The sequence below is a fragment of the Eubalaena glacialis genome, chromosome 1, assembly GCF_028564815.1.
Source record: "Eubalaena glacialis isolate mEubGla1 chromosome 1, mEubGla1.1.hap2.+ XY, whole genome shotgun sequence".
Lineage (NCBI taxonomy): Eukaryota > Metazoa > Chordata > Mammalia > Artiodactyla > Balaenidae > Eubalaena > Eubalaena glacialis.
Window position 1 is genome coordinate 65,191,062 of NC_083716.1, and position 22,803 is coordinate 65,213,864.

A 22,803-nucleotide genomic window follows, 5' to 3' on the forward strand; every position below is an offset into this window, starting at 1 on the left:
CTATTTTTTTCATTGTGGAGATCTTACTGCACTTAGTTTAGTATCTCATTTTTAAATTTTTTGAATTATGTATCATATGACATATGATACATAATTATGTATCATATGACAGCACAGCCCATCATGAGCCTCCAAAGAGCTGGGAGCCCTGAAGGTGAAGGTCCTTCCTGGGTTGCACACTGAGACCTTCCCCTGACAGGGCCCCATGAAGGGGACAACCCATCCAAGGGGAAGGAACACACTTCACCCCGTGGTGCCCTCAGGGTTTGGGGATAATGGAAACTCTCACCCCTGACCTCAGGCCCACAGTATCCTCAGCTGTAAGGACTAAGGGTCCCTGGAGGTTTCGTCTTAGCTCAGTTCTCTCCCTGGCAAGGAGTGGTGTCACAGCCCCTGTTGACCTACCCGGCACTGGAAAATAAGTCATCTGCCTTTGTGAAAGCACCTGGGAAACCAGAACTGCTGTTCACTTAGGGGATTGTTTATTAAACCACTGATGCTGCTAACCCTGGCCTGGACCTGGGCTCCAGTCAGTAAAGCACTCATAACTCTGGAAAGCTGTGGGCTGGCCAGGAGCCCTGCTGACTGCACAAAAAAGCATCTCCATTCGCAAATGGAATAAACATCTCTCTCCCCTCAAGGCTGCTGAAAAATGAACCAATACCCTGGAACTGCCAGTCCAGAGCAGATGGTCTGAAAAGTAGAAAAGAGAAAAAGGGAGGAACAGGTAGCAAAACTAGATTGGGAAGACAACCAATGGGACAAGGTAATCTACAGATTCAATGCAATCCCTATCAAAATTCAGATGGCATCTTTCACAGAAATAGAAAAAAAATCCTCAAATTCATATGGACCCACAACAAACCCCAATAGCCAAAGCAATCTTGAGCAAGAAGAACAAAGCTGGAGGCATCACTCTTCATGATTTCAATATTGCAAAGCTATAGTTACCAAAACAGTATGGTGCTGACATAAAAATAGACACATAGGTCAATGGAACAGAATAGAGAGCCTGGAAATAAACCCACACATATATGGTCAACTAATTTCCAGCAAAGATGCCAAGAATATACAACAGGGAAAGGACAATCTCTTTAATAAATGGTGTTGAGAAAACTGGAAATCCACATCCTAAAGAATGAAATTAGACCCTTATCTTATACCATAGACAAAAATCAACTCAAAACGAATGAAAGACTTAAATATAAGACCTGAAATTGTGGAACTCCTAGAAGAAAATATAGGGAAAAACTCCTTGACATTGGTCTTAGCAGTGATTTTTTGGATCTGACATCAAACATATAGGCAATGTCGCCTATAGCAAAAATAAATAAGTGGGACTACATCAAACAAAAAAGTTTCTGCACAGCAAAATAATCAAAAAAGTAAAAAGGCAAACTATGAAAATATTTGTAAACCATATATCTGATAAGAGGTTAATATTCAAAATATACAAGGAACCCTTACAACTGAATAGCAAAAAAAACAAATACAGTTGACCCTTGAACATTGCAGAGATTAGGGATGCCAACACCCAACACAGTTGAAAATCTGCACACTGCTATTTCTGCCTCAAAAACAAAGGAAATGATAAATAACTCACCCAAGGGCAGGAAGCTAAAACAGCTTAAATAGAATCAGGACTCAAACACTAGTTCTTTTGACTCCACATATTGTGATCTCTAACCGAACATAAACTTTTCCTCACACTTAGTTATTTAAAGATCTGTGAAATGAAATACGGGTACTATATTTATTGAAAAAAATCTGTGTATAAGTGGACATACACATTTCAAACCCATGTTGTTCAAGGGTCAACTGTAATCTGAGTAAAAAACAGGCAGAGAACCTGAATAGATATTTTTCCAGAGAAGACATACAAATGGCCAACAGGTATATGAAAAGATGCTCAACATCACTAAACATCAGGGAAATGCAAACTGAAACCACAATGAGATATTATCTCACTCCTGTTGGAATGTCTATTATCAAAAAACAAGAGACAAATGTTGGTGAGGAGAAAAGGGAACCTTTGTACACTGTTGATGGGAGTGTAAATTGGTACAATCATTATGGAAAACAGTATGATGATTCCTCAAAAAATTAAAAATAGAACTACCATATGTGGTACAATCCCACTTGCAGGTATATATCCAAAGGAAATGAAATTACTATCTCAAAGAGTTATCTGCCAGGAAAAGAACTCTCATGTTCATTGCAGTATGATTCACAATTGCCAAGATATGGAAACAACCTAAGAGTCTGTTGCCAGATGAATGGATAAAGATGTGAGATATATACATATATAGAGAGAGATACAGATATGTAGATATATATACATATATTCTCCATTGTGTGTGTGTGTGTGTGTGTGTGTGTGTGTGTATATATATATATGTATAAAATGTATATATAATGGAATATTATTCAGCCATAAAAAAAGAAGGAAAACCTGCCACTTGTGACAACATGGGTGAACCTCGAGGGTGTTATACTAGGTGAAATAAGTCAGACAGAAAGACAAACACTATATGGAGTCACTTATATGTGGAGTCTAAAAAAAAAAAAAAAAAAAAAAAAGTCAAACTCATAGAACCAGCGAGTAGAAAAGTGGTTGCCAGAGGATAGGAGGTGGGCAAAATACGGAGATGTTGGTCAATGGTACAAACTTCCAGTTATAAGATGAATAAGCTCTGAGGATCTAATGTACAGCATGCTGACTATAGTTAATAATACTGTATTATACATTTGAAATTTGCTAAGGGAACAGATCTTAAGTATTCTCACCAAAAAAAAAAAAGTTAACTATTTGAGGTGATGGATGTATTAATTAACTTGATTGTGGTAATCCTTTCACAATGTATACATATATCAAATCATCACACTGTACAGTTTAAATATATCACAATTTTATTTGTCAATTATTCCCCATAAAGCTGGGGCAGGGGAGAAAAAAAGAACTGAAAAAAAGATTGGAAAGCATCCCTGAGCTGCCTCCATCTTCCTGTGCACTCTTAGGAGGGCTTCTTAACCTCTCTGTGCCTCAATGACTCCATCAATATGATGGGAATCTCCCCTTCCATCATAAAACAGGAAGAAGACCCCTGGATTCCAAGGGTGTAGACATGCCTGTGGTTAAGGCCCACCCAGCTGGTCTCCCTACTGTCTACTCTCCATTCAGCAGCAAGTAAAATGTGAATCAGATCACATCACTTCCCAGCATAAAACTCTCCAAAGGCTTCCTACTGCCTTTAAAACAAAAATCCAAGGCCCTACCTGATCTGCCCTGGCCAGCCCTTCCAACTTCACCTTCTACCCGCTCCCCATCACTCACCTGTTTCAGCCAAGCGGCCTCCACACTGTGCACAAACCCGCCAAGCTCCCCTCTGCCTCAGTGGCTCCCTCCGCCTGGACCTCTGTTCCCTCTGAGCCTTAGCTGGTTGGCTCCTTTTCAGCAGCATCCTCCCCACCTCCACCCCAGGCACTCTGCTATCAGCCTGTTTTGTTTTCTTGTTCTCCGGTTTACCTGTTCAGTGCCCGTCGCCCCAGCCCAATGGATGTTCCACGAGGGATTATCTGCCCAGCTCTCTGCTGCACCCCCAGTTTGCAGCCCTGGGCACACACACAGTGGGTGACTAGCATACACATGGCTAATAAATGCACCAGAGGCCCACCTGGTTCCGGAAGATCAAGGCCACCACGCCACCAATAAGCTCGATTATGAGGCAAATCCCAAGGATGTACATAAACTGGAAAACAAAATTCAGAGATTCACCTAGAGGGGAAGGAGAAGTGCCATCTGCTCCGAGGTCAAGCGCAATAAGGAGAATCATCTCTCTCGGAGCTCGTATCGGCTCCTGGGCCTTTCGCCCCTTCCTCCTGTGAGGACACAGGATGTGGACAGACATTCCCGGGAAAGCCTGTCGCTGGAGCTAGTGGTCAGGAAGAGTGACTCAGCTGTCCCAGCCAGACTGTTATCAAGGTTTGTCCCCGGGGTCCTCAGCAGGGTCTAGGTGGAGAAACACGATCCCCTCCACCCACCCCCCACCACAAGCAGAGCTGGTCCTCGCTCTGGCTGACCCAGAGGGGACAGGCCTGGCTCGATGGGCAGGCTGGGCAGCATTTCCAGCTCTGCCTGCAGAGGCTCTCCACAGTGGCTTCCCAGACCCCCAGGGTGGGTGAGGGGATGCCTGAGGCTTAGAGGATACACCCCCCTTTATCACAGAAACAGGCATTGTCCAAACTGATGTCAATAACTTCCAGGCTCAGGCAGCACCGAGACTATCCTCATAGGGGCTTTTAGGGGCTTCCCGTGTGAAGGGGACAATGAGGTCAAACACACACGTGGATGCAGAGAAAACAGATCCTCCTGCCCGGCACCCCCCACTCTGGGGAGCCATCCATCTCCCGCCAGTAAGGGGGGAAGGGGGGTTGACCCCCCCTGACCCCAGGGCAGGCACTTGGACAAGCAGGCCCATCAGAGTCCTAGGACCTTGGCCAGAGTTACCAGGAAAGATTCCCCGGAATCAAGAACCATAAGGACTGTTGGCCTGAGGCTGCTGGCCACCACTGCAAAGAGAGCCTGAGAACAGCATCGGGCGTCCAGCTGGGAGGTGGCAAGAGAGAGAGCCCGAGGGTGGCGTCTAAACCCCTGACCCAGTATGGGCCTGCTGGTTACGTGAGCTACTGACTCACCAACAACAACTTTTCTTGGGTTTGCTTGCTCTCATTTGAGTGTGCTTTCTCCCACCTCCAATCAACAGTCCAGACCAACACAGGGTTTAAGTAAGAAGAACAGTATTCAAATCAGCCTTTCTACGCAGAAGTGGAGGAGGCTGGGCACTCTTGGGCCAACGTGCACAGACAGGCTGACCCAGGAAACCCTCTAAAAGAGCTGGTTTGAGGCAAGGACTGAATAACTGGGATACCCAAGGGCCCAGGGGTGCTCTCCCCAGCTCTCCTGGGGACGCCAAGGACCCCACCACCACCAGCGGCTGAGGGGTGCGTGGGGCGGACTCACCGCTTGGAGAAGGCACAGGTTGTCGCGAAGGGAAGCCAGCACGCCGATGAAGGACACGATGAACATGACAACCCCCAGGAGGATGAGGATGATGGCCGGGGCCAGAAAGGCACTTTCCAGGGTTTTGTATTTCTGCCTCTCGACCTCTGCATAGACCCCCACTGACAGGACCAGGCCCCCGATCAGCTGCAGCAAGAAAGCAAGGAGTGAGAGAGGAGAAAGACTGGCAGTCGTATGATTTTCCTACAAAGGGCTCGTCCGAGGGCTGTGGTGTCAGCCGTTAGAGGGGCTCACCTCAGGGGACTGGACGTGCGGGAACCTGTTATGGGCTGAACTGTGTCCCCCCAAATTCACATGCTGAAGCCCTAACCCCCAGTACCTCAGAATGGGACTGTACTTGGAGACTGAGGCTTTAAAGAGGTAATTACGTTAAAATGAGGTCTTATGACTAGGCCTTAATCCAATACAAATGTTGTCCTTAGAAGAAGAGGAGATTAGGACACAGACACACACAGAGAGAAGACCATGTGAAGACACAGGGAGAAGACAGCCATCTACAAATCCAAAGAGAGAGGCCTCAGAGAAAACCAACTCTGCCCACACCTTCGTCTTGGACTTCTGGCCTCCAGAACTGCAAGACAACAAATCTCTGTTGTTTAAGCCACCCAGTCTGTGGCACTTTGTTATAGCAGCCCTAGCAAACTAATACAGACCCTATTTGGAAATGCTGCTTTAGAAGAAGGTACTGGCGAGTCAGGGAAAATGCCACTGGCTAGAGGGTCAGAGAACCTGGGTTCGAGTCCCAGCTGTGCCACTTGCTAACCCTGGGCGTCGGACAGGCATTGGACCACATGAGTCTGTGTTCTCATCTGAAAAATGGCTGAAGTTTATCATTTCTGCCCTGCTCACCCCACAGGTTTTTGCAAGGCTTTTGTGAGATAAGGAAACTGGAAACACTGTTAAGTCTGAAAGCCTGGGGCCCCTGGGATGCGTATTACACAGGCAGGTCACCAAGGGAAATTTCAGAACTGCTCAGGGAGATGGGCATTTCACTCAGCACCATAAACATGGAATTTATCTTCAGAAAGACTATCGGGAAGGCCGAAAATTGGAGCAGGAGAGCTTTTCCGGGGAATTCTTCATCATCAACTTTCCTAACGGTGGAAAGGTGACCACTGTAACAACCCATCAGAAAAAACCGGGCAAAAAAAAGCCCTTGGGGGACCCCTTTTTTTGCTCTCAGCCTGAAAACTCTCATACTAAATCTTCAGGGAGACTTATCAGCTGACATCACCCCGAACCCTCAGATGAGTCTGTGGCTGCACTGCCACATTGCACTGGGATCCGCAATAGTGTTCTAACTGGCCCCCTTCACCCCGTTCTCCACACCAGAGTGACAGGCAAAACCTAATCAGGGCAGGCTGGTACTCTATGCGCCAAGAGTAAAAGCCACAACCCTAATCACAGCCTACACAGCCTGTCTGAGCTCACTTGTCACTCCCCCCACTTCCTCACTCTGCTTTAACTGCATGGGGCTCCTCACCGCTGGTCAAACACACGAAGTGTGCCACCCCAGGGCCTTTGCACAGGCTGTTCCCACTGCCTGGAATGCTCTTCCTCCTGATCTCCATATGGCTCTATGGCTCCCTCCCTCACCTCCTTCCCATCTTTGCTCAATTGTTACCTGCTCAGTGAGGCCTTTGGGGTCATCTTGTTTAAATGTAGAAAATCCCTCTCCTTGAAACTCCCGATCCCATTTTCCTGTTTTATGTTTTTCCTTTGTAATTGCAAGTATTTAACATACTACATTTTTTGTTTTATTTTTTAATTGTTTGTCTTCCCCACAAGAACATAAGCTCCATGCTAGGAGGGATTTTCGACCATTTCGGGCATCGCCAGCACCCAGAACAGTCCTGACATTTAGGAAGTACAACAGGCATTTACAATCAATGTCTGTCGAATGGATGCAAGCCAGGCTTCCCAACAGATCCCCTTGGGTTTGAGTCTGCCGCTGTCTACCCAGCCTCCTTCCCGTCCAAGGATTCTGACTTTCCGGGCCACACATTCCCGAGAGCAGATACGCTGGACTTCACAGAGCAGAAGGCAGTGTGGGAGAGGAGCTGGAAGCCATGGTGCTGTCAGCAAAGGTCTGAGTAAAGGAAATGAGGGATAATACAGACAAGATGTGGGCCAGATGTGCCATGAGCACAGCTACCCTAGAGTCAACATGCGGAACACTGAGGAGGTGTCGGCTCCTCGAGTTACTCCTGGTCTAACCCCCACCTTAAATTGGCTACAATGTGCCCTCAAAGTAGATCTCCTTGACTGCCTTCTAAAGAGCACCAAGACTGTCCTGGGTAAAGGGAAGTGCCTGCTTCTCCTAAGCTTTGACAAGTGGCGGGGATGCCAAAAGTCAAACAGACCAACCTTACTTAGAAACACTGGGTAACAGAGGATTACTGGGAAGCCATCTCCCTCGGGTCCAGGGTTCTGCTGTATTTCACAGCTAAGTGCCATTCCCCTTAGTTTGAAAGGATAATCTGGGACTACTGAGACCCACTCCCCTGGTCTAGAAGGAATGCCTTCCCAACACACATGGGCCAAAAGGTGCGAAAGGCATTGACAAACTTGGCCGTGAGCCACTTAACAAGTTGGCCATATCAGGAAAACCATGGGTGAAATGATGTCATCCAAATTACCCAGTTGGGTAAATTTTTAAATTTATAAGACAGGATACACACACACACACACACACACACACACACACACACAGCCCTCTATAGGAAAATGGGGACCACAGGAAATAAAATCTACCTTTGATAGAGAAAGATTAACCAGAGTTATTTGGTCAGTTCATGCTCCAAAACCCAGAACATGGTGAAATCATTGTTCAAGGCTGGCCTAAGCCCTGTGGGTCCCCTGAGAACAAGGGCAAGCAGCTTTAGAGAGCCAAATTCTCCCCTTCCGAATTAGTGCAATTACAAGAAATCACTCACTCAATCACCCACTCAACCCTAACCCTGAACCAGACACAGAGCCCAGAGATCCTTCCACCCCGGAGCTGGGGATGACGGTTAAAGAAGAACCCCACAAAGAGGTGACATCTTCAGAGCCCAGGCAGGAGTGCAGCCAATATGCAAGGCCATGGGGGCAACAGAGGTGGGGCTTTACCCTCTATCTTGGTGGAAAGTACGATTCTCAGGTTGTCACTGAACCAACAAGATAACATCTTAATATTTTCAGGATTGATTCCATATACTTTTGAGAGTTCTATGTTTCCTGTTGTAAAAAAAAAAAAAGCTCTTCTTGGGCAGGATGGACACAGGCCCTGACATCTTCCCAGTGCCCTAGCCTGTCCCCCTCCCTCCTTCCCGCTTGAGGCTATGCTTTTGGATTAAAGTACTGTAAACCATCTCCAAAACACCAAAGCTGTCATTGGCCTCCATTCTGAGCAGAATTGACCCCAGCCCTCTTTGTAAAGGCAGTCAGTGGCTTCTTCTATTTTTATAAGCTCCCTGGACACTCCAGAACAGCCTTGCCGGGAGGAAACAAAATTTCCTTTGGTCTGATCTCCCTCCTGTTACAAAAGATCACATTTTCCTTGCTAGTCAGCCTTGCAACATTTCCAGACCACTAAAGCCATAGGAAAGCTACTGTGGCAAACGCAGACCCAAACCTCTGGACTCCCGCACCACTGTGTACTGAGCCATCACAGGCTCGTGTCTCCTGGTCCAGCCCTCCCAGCGGCCAGCAGGCAGTCCCCAAGGCAGCTTGGCACACAGCACACGCTGATCCGGGCTCCTCGTTCAAGGGTTCCAGGGGCAGTAGGCACAGGGAGAGGCCGGCATACCCTTCCCAGGCACTTCAAGATTTCCAAATGATATTTACATCTCCAAGGACATCAGTTTATGTTTCCATGTGAGTATAAAATTAACTGTTGATGCTAGCGTGCAATCCCATCCACTCTTCTCTGCTAATTATAGTCTCTCTTCGGGGGCCAGCCACTCCAGCTCCAGCGCAGGAAGTAAATGGCCCATTTGTCAAGCAGGACAGCTTCAGCTAAACATGGCTAGGGATGAGGGGCACACGGCCATGCCCATTTGGGGCCAAAGAGGCAAAGAACATGCTGCTGGTAGCCCACGGGCCAGGACCAGAGCCCCAGACTTTGCAAGCCACATGGCATCTTCAACAGGCTGCATGGGAGCCCTGTCGCCCATTGTGAACCAGGCCCAAAGGTCCCCTCTGAGCTCTGCAGCCTGGAACCGGCTTCTTCCTCTGCAGGCTGAGGCCCAGCTTCACGCAGCTGCTGGGAAGCAGGAGGCCGTGTGAGGCATTCCAGCACCTGCGTCGTCCCCTCCTTCAGGAAGCATCTGGTCTCAGCTGGCTTACCCCCAGCTGGGGCAGGTCTGTACTTCGGAGGGGACCTGCAAGGCCTATTTTTACCCACAAAGGCACATGCCAGGCACCTATTGTGTTCCAGACCCTGGGGGTCACAAGGGGTCCCAAGACTAGACAATGGGCTAAGTCTGGAGGAGGGGAGATTAAGAGGCTAGAAATGATCTCTATGGCCTGATGGATGGAATTCAGGGGTCTTTGAACTGGGGATGGAGAAAAAAGTCAATATTTACTTTCATTAGCCTTTAACTGAAATGTTCCTGTCACGAAAAAAGAGGAAGAACCTCAGGTCTACAGGAAGCATGCTGCAATCCCTCCCATGGGGAAGGCTCTGGGAATTTGAACAAAACTGAAAGGGAGAAAGGAAACATCAGACAATCAAGGTGGGCTTCCTGGAGGAGCCAGTGTTTCCTGGAAGGCCCCAAGAACTGCTTCACTCTGAAACCATCTCATGGGTCACTCAAGACTCCAGGGTTCTGTGTGGCCCAAACAAAGCACTTTTCTGAGTTTTGAGCTTGAAAGGATGTGAGGAGTAGCTAAACTCCAAGGCCTGAGAGAGATTTTAAATAAGATGGGGCTAGCAGGTCCCCTGCATCCGGTCAAGAAACGCCGGGCTTCACATCCATCAGCTCTTCTGCCCCAGGACGAACCTGCCTGGCCCTAGGCTGAGCCCACCCTGCAGATAGCCACCTCCTACTCAGCACACTCTGTATCAGCTTCTCTCATGCACAGATTAGGGCTGGAAGGAGCAGTAGAGGCAGGATAAGAGATGGGAGTTGGCATTCTGGACCTTCATTTATTAGTTCGGTGCCCTTGGCCATGTCACTTCGCCTCTTTGACCCTCACCTTTCACCTGTAAAATAGTAAAGCCTGCCGCCAGGTACAGAGTGATTATGCTGTGCCAGCATCCTGCAAAGTGCTATACCAGCATGATCTCCCTTGACCATCACACATCCTTGCACATCTAAGAAACAGCCAATCACATTTTACAGACCAGTCTCAGTGAGGCTAAGAGTCACAAAACTTAACGAGAGGCAGAGCCAGGATGTGTGGGCAAAACCTGTCTGGCCTGCCACTAAGGCTACCAGATGGGCCTTTCACTTAGATCCGGGAGATAACTGGTCTGAAATGTCTCTGCAAAATACAAAGGTGCCAATAGCAGAGCAGTGCTCCCAAGAGAATGTTCTGTGATGACAGTAACGTCCAATATGGTAGCCACTAGCCATGTGTGGCTAGTAAGCTCTTGAAATGTGGCTTGTGTGCCTGGGGAGCTGAATTTTTAATTTTACTTCATTTAAAGTAGTTTAGATTTGATCACGTGTAGCTGGTGGCCACCGTATTGGACAGCACAGCTCCAGAGCAGCTCTCATTGGACGCTGCCCCTTACCATTCTCACCTTGCTCCTTTCTGATAGTACAGACCACCCTTATTAAAGAGTCAGGTGCCCTAACCATCCCGCCACTAGCTAGAGGAAGTTCAATTCATACTCACTGACTTCATTCAGGAGAAAGCAACCTCTTTTCCCACTTTCCCCAAGAAAGCTCAGTTCCTATTATCCCATCCCTCTTGCCCCTAAGGAAAGCAGGACACACCAGATCCAGCGCCCCCAACCCAAACTGATATAGGGCCTATTCTGTCTCCTGGGAAGGTGCCAGACCCACCTCCAGGACTACAAGGCAGTATTCTAAGCTCTGGGCCCCTGGACCCCAGCACTAAGTCCAGGCAGCCTGTGCTTGAGGAAAGGGGTTCCTCCCAACCCCAAAGGAAAGCCAGCCCTGCAGCAAACAGCAGAGACTGCCTCCTACTGCCAGCAAAAAAGCCAGCCTCTGGTCTTTGTCACTGATACTCTGCTGTCAACTCTGCCTTGACCCTGGACTTCTTTCTTTTTAAAAAACTGGACATCAATGCAGAGAACTTGGTTAACTGCAACACTTGGTCCATGACATCCTTTGACAGTCTGCTTTTGTTTGGAACGTAAGAAGCACCACATATTAACCAGTCCTCCTGTCCTCGCTGATGTGCTATGACTCTGCTGTCACACACTGACTCTCCCATCGGTCACTCAGTCCCGAAACGAACCTCCCTAGTGTAGTGACTACAGTTTTATAACACACCATGGCATCTGCTAGGCCACATCCCTCCTTCCTGTCTTCTTCAGAAGTGTCCTGGATATTCTTAGACCTTGACTCTTGTGTAGATATTTTAGAATCATTGCAACAAGTTCCATGAAAAAACCTGCTAAGGTTTAACTAGAACCGCATTGAATCTATAGATCCCTTCGGGGAGAATCGACATCTTTATCAGGTCTTCCTGCCCAAAAGCATGATTTATTCCTTCTTTATTTACATCACCTTTATTATGACCTCTCTAATAACAGTGCTCTCCACCTCCCTCAAGCCTTTCTGTGGCTGTCTAGGCAGATCTGGGGAGAGACTTGTGGAGGTCTTTCCCAGGTTGCCCCTCCAGCTAGGCCCAGGGTGGGAAACATGGCCTTTGGAAAACAAATCTCTCTAAGAAGCAAAGTGGATACACCAGTCTGTTTTGCTACCCTCCTGTCACCAACAGTTACAAACACTTGATTTAAAAGACTCCCACACGATAAATTAGGAGTTTGGGATTAACATACACACATTACTATATACAAAATAGATAATCAACAAGGACTTACTGTATAGTGCACAGAGCTCTACTCAATATTCTGTAATAACCTATAATAGAAAAAAAATCTGAAAAAGAATGGATATATGTATATGTATAGCTGAATCACTTTGCCATACACCTGAAACTAACACAACTTTGTAAATCAACTATATTCCCAAATTAAAATAAAAATTAAATTAAAAAATAAAAATAAAAGACTCCCACATGTTGTCTGTGCTCTATATTGTGAAGTTTTTTAGAGGTCTGCCTTGTCACTTTCTCTCTCACTAGATGATCGTCCACATTCCTACAGCTGGAAAAAAAAAAAAAAAAAAAAAGACTCCCACATGCACACAGCTCATTCCAGGCTGTGAAAGAGCTAAGCTGGGAGGTTTGCAAGCCCCAGCTACTCAACCCAGCTGGGGCAGAGTGGAATTTCTAATCACAAACCAGCACAAACATATGAAACACTGTGGGTAAGAGTTGACAGAGCCTGGACTCTTTTTTTTCTTCTTCTTCTTCTTTTTAAACACTTGGAGCAACTGCTCCAGACAACATTTACAAATAACTTTGTATCTTTAAATTTTATTTATTTATTTATTTATTATTTTTGGCTGTGTTGGGTCTTCATTTCTGTGCAAGGGCTTTCTCTAGTTGCGGCGAGTGGGGGCCACTCTTCATCGCGGTGCGCCGGCCTCTCACTGTCGCGGCCTCTCTTGTTGCGGAGCACAGGCTCCAGACGCGCAGGCTCAGTAATTGTGGCTCACGGGCCCAGTTGCTCCGCGGCATGTGGGATCTTCCCAGACCAGGGCTCGAACCCGTGTCCCCTGCATTGGCAGGCAGATTCTCAACCACTGCGCCACCAGGGAAGCCCCTGGACTCTCTTTAGGAAGAGTTTAGGGGCAGGCAAATAGGGAGTGGTGTAACAAACAAGTGGTAAAAATCTTCTGAGACAAGAGGCCTGGCAGTCACTTCCTCCTGGGAAATCAGAGCAGGCCCACTAGAACTGAGCCTTGGAGGATGCACAGGAGTTTGACTTCACACTACTGGACACTCCGTCAGCACAGGGACTGGCCTGATAGATCTGTCGGAGGAATGAATCTGAGAAATGCTATTGCTTCAGATGCCTATGAGCCCAAAGAAGAAACTAGTGATGCCATTCCAGAGTAGAGCCCTCTGAGGCTTAAGGATAAGATGACTTATCTGGTTAATCTGAAAACCACAGAAACAGCCAAGGGGCAAAGGAGAGTCAAGAGCATATCACCTCCACCCAACACACTCTTCTCCCTGGTTTTCTTTTCCCTTCTGTCTCTGGACCCCTTTCCTTCTCTCCACCTTCCATGTGTCTGAACCAAGAGAGTCAGAGCCCACCTCCCAGGGCTGTTTTCCCACGCTGCCTGGGTGATTATCTTCCCAGATCTCAGCCCAGGTAGGGCGCCCCTTGCTGGGGTACACTCAGCAGTACACCCTGTGCCAAACCACTGCTGGTCTCCCCTCCCTTCTTTCTCTAGCCGGGCTGGCTAAGGCTCCCTTGCTCAGAGCTGCAGGCCACGGGCGGGAGTGAGTAAGATGGCCCAGGTCTCCCCTTCCCTCAGACCCTCTAAAAGCAGACACAGGCTCACAGAGGTGACAAGGGGGCTTTGTCCTAGACAGCCTCCAGTTCAGGTCCCAGCAGCCTTTCAAAACCCTCAGCTGCCCACCAGGAACTGGGCCAGGCATCCCCCATTCCTTCCAAAGTGGCGGCAAGAGGAATTTCAGGGAAGGGGGCAGGAAGGTGGAGTCCCCCATGATCTCAACTCTCCCTGACCCTCCGGGCTGCTGAGAGAAGCCACAATAAAGAAGGGAGCTGCACAGAAGGGAACAGGAGTTTGGGGAGTAGACATGGGGGGTGCGGGGGGAGATGCAGGAAATTCCAGCCGCAGGTGCAGAAGGCAGTGAGGCCCCACAGCCAGGGCTGCCTTTTCCCCGGGGGACACCTGGCTGCGCTGGGCAGATATAAACTAAGGGCTGTCTCCACACAGTTTTGGCAATGACAGAGCTTACTGTTGTATGTTTCTTGTTTTTAATGTTAGATGTAGTTTTATAGCTAAGAAAAAATAAATCGAATTGCTATATATATATATATATATATGGCCCTTGGTTCATTCTTTGCACAAAATCCCACATCTGAACAGAGCCCTTTGTCCCTGAACGAAGGCTGGAAGGCAGAGGAGGCAATCAGACCACAAGTGTCAATGCCCGGCATGACAAAGAATATAAATTGCCCCCACTCCAAAGGCTCGAGACTCCAAAGAGGTCAAAGGGCAAAAGGGAAAAGGAGGCAGCATGACACACTGGAAGGAGAACTGCGGGGCGGGGCGGGGGGGGGGGGGCGGGGAGGATGAGAGGGGAGCCCTGAACTTTAATCCCAGCTCTGTCGCTAACTCCCATGCAACTTTGGGTAAGTCTCCCTTCCCCTCTCTGGGACTCAATTTCCCTGCTCCAAAAGGGAGATGTTTGGCCACAAGCCCTAGCATCCCTTCACTGCTCCGGGAGCCCATGGCAACTCATGCCCAGACAGCCCTTGTTAGAACCCTGGCCATGAGCAGACCGTGGGTGGTCCAAAGTCCTCTCCTCTACTGAGTCCTTCTCCATGGGTCTACCCCTGCTTTCCCACCTGGCCAGGAGACGTCACACTCCTGCATGAGAAAGGTCCTACAGGGGACAGAGATGCCCTTTCTGCCCTGATCAAGGCACACACCTCCCAGCCTCCCACAGCAGCCGTGGGAAGGAGACCAACTGTTTTTTGGAAATAACAAAGCTGAAAGAGGCTAATGCCCATCCCCCAAAGCTCAGTTCAAAGCCTCCTCCCCTGGAAAGCCTTCCTGGATCACCCCAGCTATAGAGATCTTTCTCCACTTGTGATCACCTATGAAATCACCCATGGGAAGCCCTCACTGCTACTGCTATTTACAATACTAACTATGCCCACTGAACAGATCATTCCGGGTATTTACTACCCACTGCATGCAGGGCGTGGTGGCAGGACCCAGCAACACATATACCATACCATCTCTGATCTCAACAACTTCACAGTCTGCATACATGATGCAAATGCATTAGTCCCAAAAGTTCACAGGAAGTTTAGCTTAGCTCCCAGACCACATTCTCCCCACAGAAGCCATATGGAAAGTGGTTACAGCCCAAGCCGGTTCACAGTGGCCTAATGAACCACAATGCCCCTGAAGCAAGATACCATGCAAAAGTTCCTGGCACCCAGCAGGTGCTCAATAAATGTTACTTCTCCTTTCCCAGTAAAGATGCAGTACTGTTGTAACCCTGACATTTCAAGACTCAAATCAGATGCCAGAAACCATTTCCCCTTTAGAGGCACTTTGGTCCAAGGATAAATCAGGGGAAAGAGAGTCCCTATTCTGAATTCTAAGGCAACACTCACTGATTCAGCATATATTTAGTAAGTGCCTAGTATGTACCAGGCACTGGGAATAAAAAGGTAAGACCTAGTTCCTGCCCTCAAGAAGCTCAGTCTGGTAAGACACACCTGCACACCAACAAATGCAGTGGAGTTGGGGAAACACTGGGGTAGAGGTAATTGTGCAGAGGCACTAGAGAATAGGAAACGCTAAATCATGGGCAAGGAAGGCTTCCTGGAGGAGGTGAGTTTGAACTGAGTCCATTTGATGCACGTAATGGATAAGTAAGAATTTCTGAAATGGACAAGGGGTCTCAGATGCCCATGAAGGTGCCATGGGGACAGCAGGTCAGCATAGCTAGAGCCAAGGACAGGCAGATGGGGGAGGGGAGGAGGCCAGGGAAGCTTGCAGAAGCCAGACCACCAAGGCGAGGTCTCTCAGGTTAAACCAAAAAGTTCATTCATTCATTCGACATCTCTTTACTGAGAGGTTGTGTAAGCCAGTGGTTCTCCAAGTTTTTGGTCTCAGGATTCCTTTTCACTCTTAAAAACTTTTGAGGACCCTAGAGTTTTTGTTTTGGGGGATTATATCAATTATTTACTACATAAGAAATTAAGACATATTTTAAATATTTATTAACTCATTTAGAAATAACAATAATAGATTTACATGTTAACATAAATATTTTTTGTTAAAAATTTTCCCCAAAAAATTGAGGGGGAAGAGTGGCATGGGCTTTACATTTTTGCAAATGTTAATATCTGGCTGATGAGAAGAACTGGTGGATTCTTAAATTTATTTTATTTATTTATTTTTTTGTCTGCTTTGGGTCTTTGTTGCTGTGCATGGGCTTTCTCTAGTTGCTGTGAGCAGGGGATACTCTTCGTTGCGGTGTGTGGGCTTCTCATTGTGGTGGCTTCTCTTGTTGCAGAGCACGGGCTGTAGGCATGCAGGCTTCAGTAGCTGTGGCACACGGGCTCAGCAGTTGTGGCTCATGGGCTCTAGAGCGCAGGCTCAGTAGTTGTGGTGCACGGGCTTCGTTCGTTGCTCCATGGCATGTGGGATCTTCCCGGATCAGGGCTCGAACCCGTGTCCCCTGCATTGGCAGGCGGACTCTCAACTACTGCGCCACCAGGGAAGTCCCAAACTGGTGGATTCTTGAAGCTGCTCCTCACTCAGTTTGCTGCCACATCACCATCACGAGCCCCTGAAATACTCCCTTGGGCACTCCTGACAGAATGAGAGCAGGAAAGCAAATAGTATCCTAGTATTATCATGAAAATGGTTTTGACTTCACAGACACCTCAAAAGAGTCCCCCCCTCCAAGGATCCCTGGAGCACACTTTGGGAGCAGCTGTTAGGAACGGGCTGCGGGGTGGTGAGTGGGGCCCAGCTAGCAGTGAACCAACCAAATACAAAAGTGTCAGCTTTGGTGGAGCTCACGTTCTAGTTGGGGAGAAACAAATAAATAAGAAAAGTATACGGTATGTCTTGGTTATAAGTGCTATGAAGACAAAAACAGAAAAGGAGGCCAGGGAGGCTGGTAGAGGGGGCTGTCATTTTAAATAGCACAGCCAGGGAAAGTGACACTGGAGTGAAGACTTGCAGTGGGGAGGGGTGAGCGTGGCTCTGTAGCATCCACGTGGATACACGGCCGAACATCCAAGCAGCTTCCAAGACCCTGGAATGTGCCCATGTGTTCAAGGAACAGCTGCTACAGCCTGATGGGGTGAGAGTGGAGGGGAGGAGGTGAGAGGGCAGGGGTGTGGGCTGCAGAGCAGGTGGACCCTTTGAAGCTATTGAGGGGACTCTGACTTTTGCTCTGAGTGGAAGGCACTACAAGTTTGCAGAGGAGTGATCTGATATGACTTTGATTTTTAAATGAGTTACTCTCACTGCTGTGCTGAGAACTGGGGGATGGAGGCATGGAGGTGGAATGGTCAGGAATCTACTGCAGTAACCTAGATCCTAGGTGAGAGTGGCCTGGATCAGGTGAGGGTAGCAAGAAGCAGGCAGACTGGATATATTTTGAAGTTGAAATTAGGAAAATCACTGAAATAATTTAAGCAGGGAGTCACATGCTCAGATTTGCTTTCAAAAGTTGTTTTACCAAACAGAATATGCACACAGCCCCAACTGTCATCCACGGTTTACACATTTGTTATCATAGGGAAATGCAGGCTTGCAATGGAGAGGGTTGGCGGTCAAGCTTGGCATGGTCAGCAGCCGGGAGGCTGGGCATCACGTGCCTCCTAAGGTGGCCTCCTGTACCCCCTCACCGCCTCCCCACACAGCGTTGGTGCAGGAAATGTGTGGCCTGAACCTAATTACAAGGAAACCATAAAGCAAATCCAGAACGCTGATGTTCTGCAGATCAAAGGCCTGGAGGCTTCAAAGGAATCAAAAGCAGTGAGGATAGTCTAGGTTAGAGGAGATGAAAGAGCCATGTCACAGTGAAAACAATGGATGGACCTTGATTGGATAAAATATCCACTACAAAGGACATTTGGGAAACAACTGGTGAAATCTGGATATGGACAGCATAGATGATGCTCTGTTTAATGGTGATTTGTTTTCAGATGGACAACGGCAGCCTGTGGGAGAACACCCTTTTCGGAAAGCTGGATGCTGGGGTATGTAAGGGTGAGGCCACAACGGCTACAGAAAAAAAAAAAAAGTGTTGTATTTATTGAGAGAGAAGGGCTCGGGGGAAGAAAGAGAGATTAAGGGAGAGAGATGTTAAAAAACAAAATGTTAACAACTGGTAACTCAAAGGCATGCAGGCGTTCTTTGAACTCTTCTTTCAACTTTTCTGTGGGTTTAAAAAATATTTTTTTAAGTTCATTTCCCCATCACAGCTTGATTAGGCACTACTTATTTAGTGCTCCCTGTCTTGCGTGAAAGAAGGGCCTCTGCCGCCCCCCCTTCCCCAAGGAACAAAGAGGCTCCGCCCCACACATCCCGACAAGCTGGTTGTCTGCAAACAGAGCATCTTTGAACAGATAACACCAGGGCGTGCTGGGTGTCCCCAAGCAGACCGTGGGCGGCGGGCCCCGGGTCTCGAAGCTCTTTAGAGCATCTCCCCGCATTGCCTAGCACAGGGCCCAGCACATGCCGTTGGTGACTGACAGTGGGCACTCAGGGAGTCCTGGGTCTGGCTTCCAGCCACTGAGCAGTTCTCCTTCCAATGGGAAGAGGGCTCATACAGGGTGGGAGCTCAGCAGCTCCACATGGATATCCAGGCCCAGCAAGCCTCTTCCTCTCTGCTTTCTGAATTTTCCTAAGCAACTAGAGGGCAAGACCCCAGTAGGTCTTGGTGGATCAGACAAATGCAGGCAAGTAACACATGACTGTCTTCCCTAGGACTCCAGAACCTATAACATTCAAGGCCTCAGAGGTCACCCCTCATGTTTCAGATGCACTGGGACCTTTTTCGTCAAAATGAGATCCACTGTAATGCATGAACTGTAATTCTGGATCCTGATTTTTTTTTTTTAATGCACTATGAGAAATATCTTAAGGATAACTGGAGAAGTTTTAACATGGACTTGGTATATAGTGGTGTTGTGGTTGTATCCAAGGACAATTTTGTTTAAGGAGATGCATCTGAGGATATTTGGGGTGAATTGTCATGATGTCTGCAACTTACTCTGACATGGCCAAATGTTAAAATTACTGATTCTGGTTAGTGGGCATATGGGTGTTCACTGCATCATTCTTTAACCTTTTTTATGTTTTATTTTTTATTTTTTAACAATAAAAACGTTGAAGCAGCAAGCAAGATCCAAGTTCCATTTCTTCTGAGAGGAGATCTGTTCACAGTCTGAGTCTCCCTTTGGCCTGGGAAGTCTCAGTAGCCACAGCCAGGGGCTGGCTCACCAGAGGCTCAGGGCAGGCAGCCTCCTCTGGCCTGGAATTAATGCCCTCACCAGATGTTTCACTAACTGCCAACTGGGGCTAAATATCGGCTGTGACGGGAACCTACCTATTATCCATCCAGCGAGCTCACTAGAAAACCGCACCCCGGGGGGCTGTAGGACACGCTTCTCCTTGTGCACGGGTTAGAGGCCTGGAGGAAGGGACAGAGAGGGTCACTCGTCACCTTCAATCCCATCCTTCTCTGCTTTAAGGAAATTAGGACAAGAGAAGATGCATACGACAAACCAACAATATGATAACAGCCGGTGCCAGCTGTGGGAGGAGGTAAGGCCGAGTGACCCACCGCTCCCTGAGGCTGGGCTGGTGGGACTGGCAAAGAGCACGTGCCAGCTGAGGCCCTCTGCACTTAGGAGCTGTGTGACCTTGGACAGATCACTTCCCTCTCTGAGGGTCGGCCGCCTCTGCTGTTAAACAGGAATGATAACACCCACCTAATGGTCACTCAAAGGACCTGGGGAGATGGGGAAACTCCTTTGTAAACTGTAAGGTGCTGTAACACATAATGAGAATCCCCATTCTTTCTTTAAAAGTCAGCAGATACAAAGACTGTTAAGTGCCTACACCTGACCGGGAGGTGCCACTATTTTTCTTTAAATTGACTGACTTTTCTTACTAAAATAAATATGGTCCTGGCCTAACCTAATCAACATCTATGACATCATAGATCTGAGGTATTAGTTATTTTCTTTAATACACATTACACCTAATGCACACGTATTAAATTTTAAAATGTTCCCCCAGGAACCACCTAAAATCGTCTTGTGGACCACCAGGACTAAGGAAATAGATGCTGTTCTGGCCCCACCCCCTTATTTTGCAGATGGGAATCTGAGGCCCAGAGAGAGGCAGTCACTCCCATAAGGTCACACAGTCCAGTGCTCTCTCCACTGCAAGCTGCCCTCCCTCATCGGGAACAAAGAGTTCTCACGCCCTGGCATATCCTCTCATAAAAGAAAAATAAAAAACCTGCTTCTGAAGGACGGTGATGCAGGCTCCATTTCCGCCTTCCTGCAGCTTCAGAGAGCCCGCTGGGACCTGGCCCAGGTGCCTTGTGCCACTTCAGGTCTGCTCCCGCCCTTCCACAGAGTATGACAGTCAGCCCACCTCCCTGGGGCCCTGGCCCCAGGAAGCTGGTCCCCACTCCAGGGCCCCTGCTCCTCTAGCAGCACCTCAGGGAGAACCAGAGGGCCCCCGTATGCCTGGGAAATGTTAGATGAGTGACTAAAGGACCGAACCAATGAACAAACAACCCATCCCCAAACAGCCCACCTCCCTTAAAAGCGTCCTTCTCTTAAGGACAAACACCTGGGATAGGAAGGCATCGAGAAATCCGCCAGAAGAGAGGGGATAAGGTTTTGCATTTATTTGCAAGTTCCCTAACCTCTCTGAGCCTCTCTTTACCTCAGTGTAGAATGGGGCAATAACCCTAAAACTGCCTCTGAGGGTTGCTGGAGGATTAAAGGAGAGAATGTCTAGGAGACAACTCAGTCCAGCACATAGGAAGGGCTCATTAATTGTTAGCTTTAAAAAAGACAAAGAGTCCAGTTATAAGGTCAATTAATGCTAGAGATGTAATGTACTATATGATAAATATAATTAACACTGCTGTATGTTATGTATGAAAGTTCTTTTTTTAAATATTTATTTACATTTTTGGTTGCATCGGGTCTTAGTTGCAGCAGCCGGGCTCCTTAGTTGTGGCTCGAGGGCTCCTTAGTTGCGGCTCGATGTCTCCTTAGTTGTGGCAGGCGTACTCTTAGTTGCGGCATGCGAACTCTTAGTTGCGGCATGCACATGGGATCTAGTTCCCCAACTAGGGATCAAACCCGAGCCCCCTGCATTGGGAGTGCGGGGTCTCAACCACTGCACCACCAAGGAAGTCCCTGAGAGTTCTTAAAAAGAGTAAATCCTAAGAGCTCTCATGACAAAGAAAACTTTTTCTTTTCTATTTCTTTAATGTTATATCTGTATGAGATGATGGATGTTCACTAAACTTACTGTGATAATCATTTCATGATGTAAGTCAAATCACTATGCTGTACACCTTAAGTGTATACAGTGCTGTATGTCCATTATATCTCAATAAAACTGAAAGAAAAAAATTAAAAAGACAGAAGAGGAGGAAGCAGAAGGCACAACCAGGCTAGACAGAGGGCAGCCAGGGGAGCTTTTCTAACTGGAAAGGGGAACGTTTAATTCTAAGTGAGGTGAGCACCAGAGGAGACTGCAGTGGAGAACCAAGACACAAACAAACAGGGCCGCTCCTGTCTCAGGACTGTGGGTCCCTGAACAATTCCTGTCCTCGTCTTCTTTCTGCTCTGATCCTGAGTCCACCCCCCCCTTGAAGATGGAAAGAGTCAAGTGGCTGCTGCCACCCCTGTGGGGAGCCCAGAGCCCAAGTCTCCACTGCTGACTAAGCGTCCCCACCCACCGGAGCCTCCTGGGAGCCGCTAGCCCACCCCACTCCAATCACAGAACATCTGCAGCTGTCCTGAGCACACTGCTAGGCCTCAGTGAGTGCCAGCTTCTCAAGGGACGGGGCTGGCTCATCTGTCCCCACCAACCCAGCACAGGGCCAGGCAAACAGTGCTCCCCGGTGGCACGCACAAGCGCTCCCGCTGCCTGAGTTCTTTCTGGCTCTGCAGAGAAGGCCAGTCTGTGATAAGTCACACATCAGGCCTCTGTCCCCAGGTGCAGCAGCAGGCCCGTTTACAGTAGGGACACCAATAATCCCAGCTGGAGAGCACGCCACTGGGGTGAAATCACTGAGCAGTGCCCACTGTCCCCTCTGAACGATGGAGGTATTAGAACCAGAGGCACTTGCCATGTGGTCTGGTCTCAGTTTCCTCCCCTCTGAAAGGAAGGCATTGCTGCACCAGATGCCCTCCACGGCCCTCTGAAGTTCGCCCAACTGGAACCCCACCCAACTAACTGCCCCAAGTGATGGGTGATACTCCTGTTCAGAAAGGTTGTAAGGGAATCACAGATATTTTACAGCCCCACTTAGAAAGCGGTTTCAATTTAACTCTTTTCAGAATCAGGAAGTCCTTCTTGAGAGCTAACTTATATTCCCTTCTCATGCTTTAACCTCTTTCTATCAGGCTTTCCTTGCAGAAATCAGTTGTAGAGCATAGCCTTTGACCTGTGTGGGCAGACAGTTGCTGGGAAGGGGCGGGGCCTGTGTAGGGCAGGCCGCTTGGGGCGGGGCTGCAGGAGGGGCGGGGCCACCAGCAGGGGTGGGACTGTGGGCCTTACCCTCTGCCAGCCCGGCTACTCTCCCCATCCCCACCCCTTGTCCTCTGTCTTCAGCACCCACAGAAAGGAAAGGGATACTCAGGGACCTGCTCAATTGGACCCCTCCCTAGCGAGGCAACCTGGTGAAGCAGAAAGGACTTG

The 22,803-nt window shown here is 48.3% G+C and overlaps 1 protein-coding gene across 2 annotated transcripts in view; it reads right to left on the reverse strand.

Annotated features, from left to right (window-relative positions):
- Positions 1-22,803, reverse strand: part of TSPAN15 (tetraspanin 15) — a 62,705-nt gene that overhangs the window by 15,216 nt on the left and 24,686 nt on the right. For both annotated transcript variants that reach the window (XM_061181425.1, XM_061181422.1), the window contains exons 2-3: positions 5,021-5,206; positions 3,675-3,749 (exon numbers count right to left, since the gene is read on the reverse strand). In XM_061181425.1, coding sequence (XP_061037408.1) covers positions 3,675-3,749; positions 5,021-5,206 — 261 coding nt within the window. The remainder of the gene's footprint in view (positions 1-3,674; positions 3,750-5,020; positions 5,207-22,803) is intronic.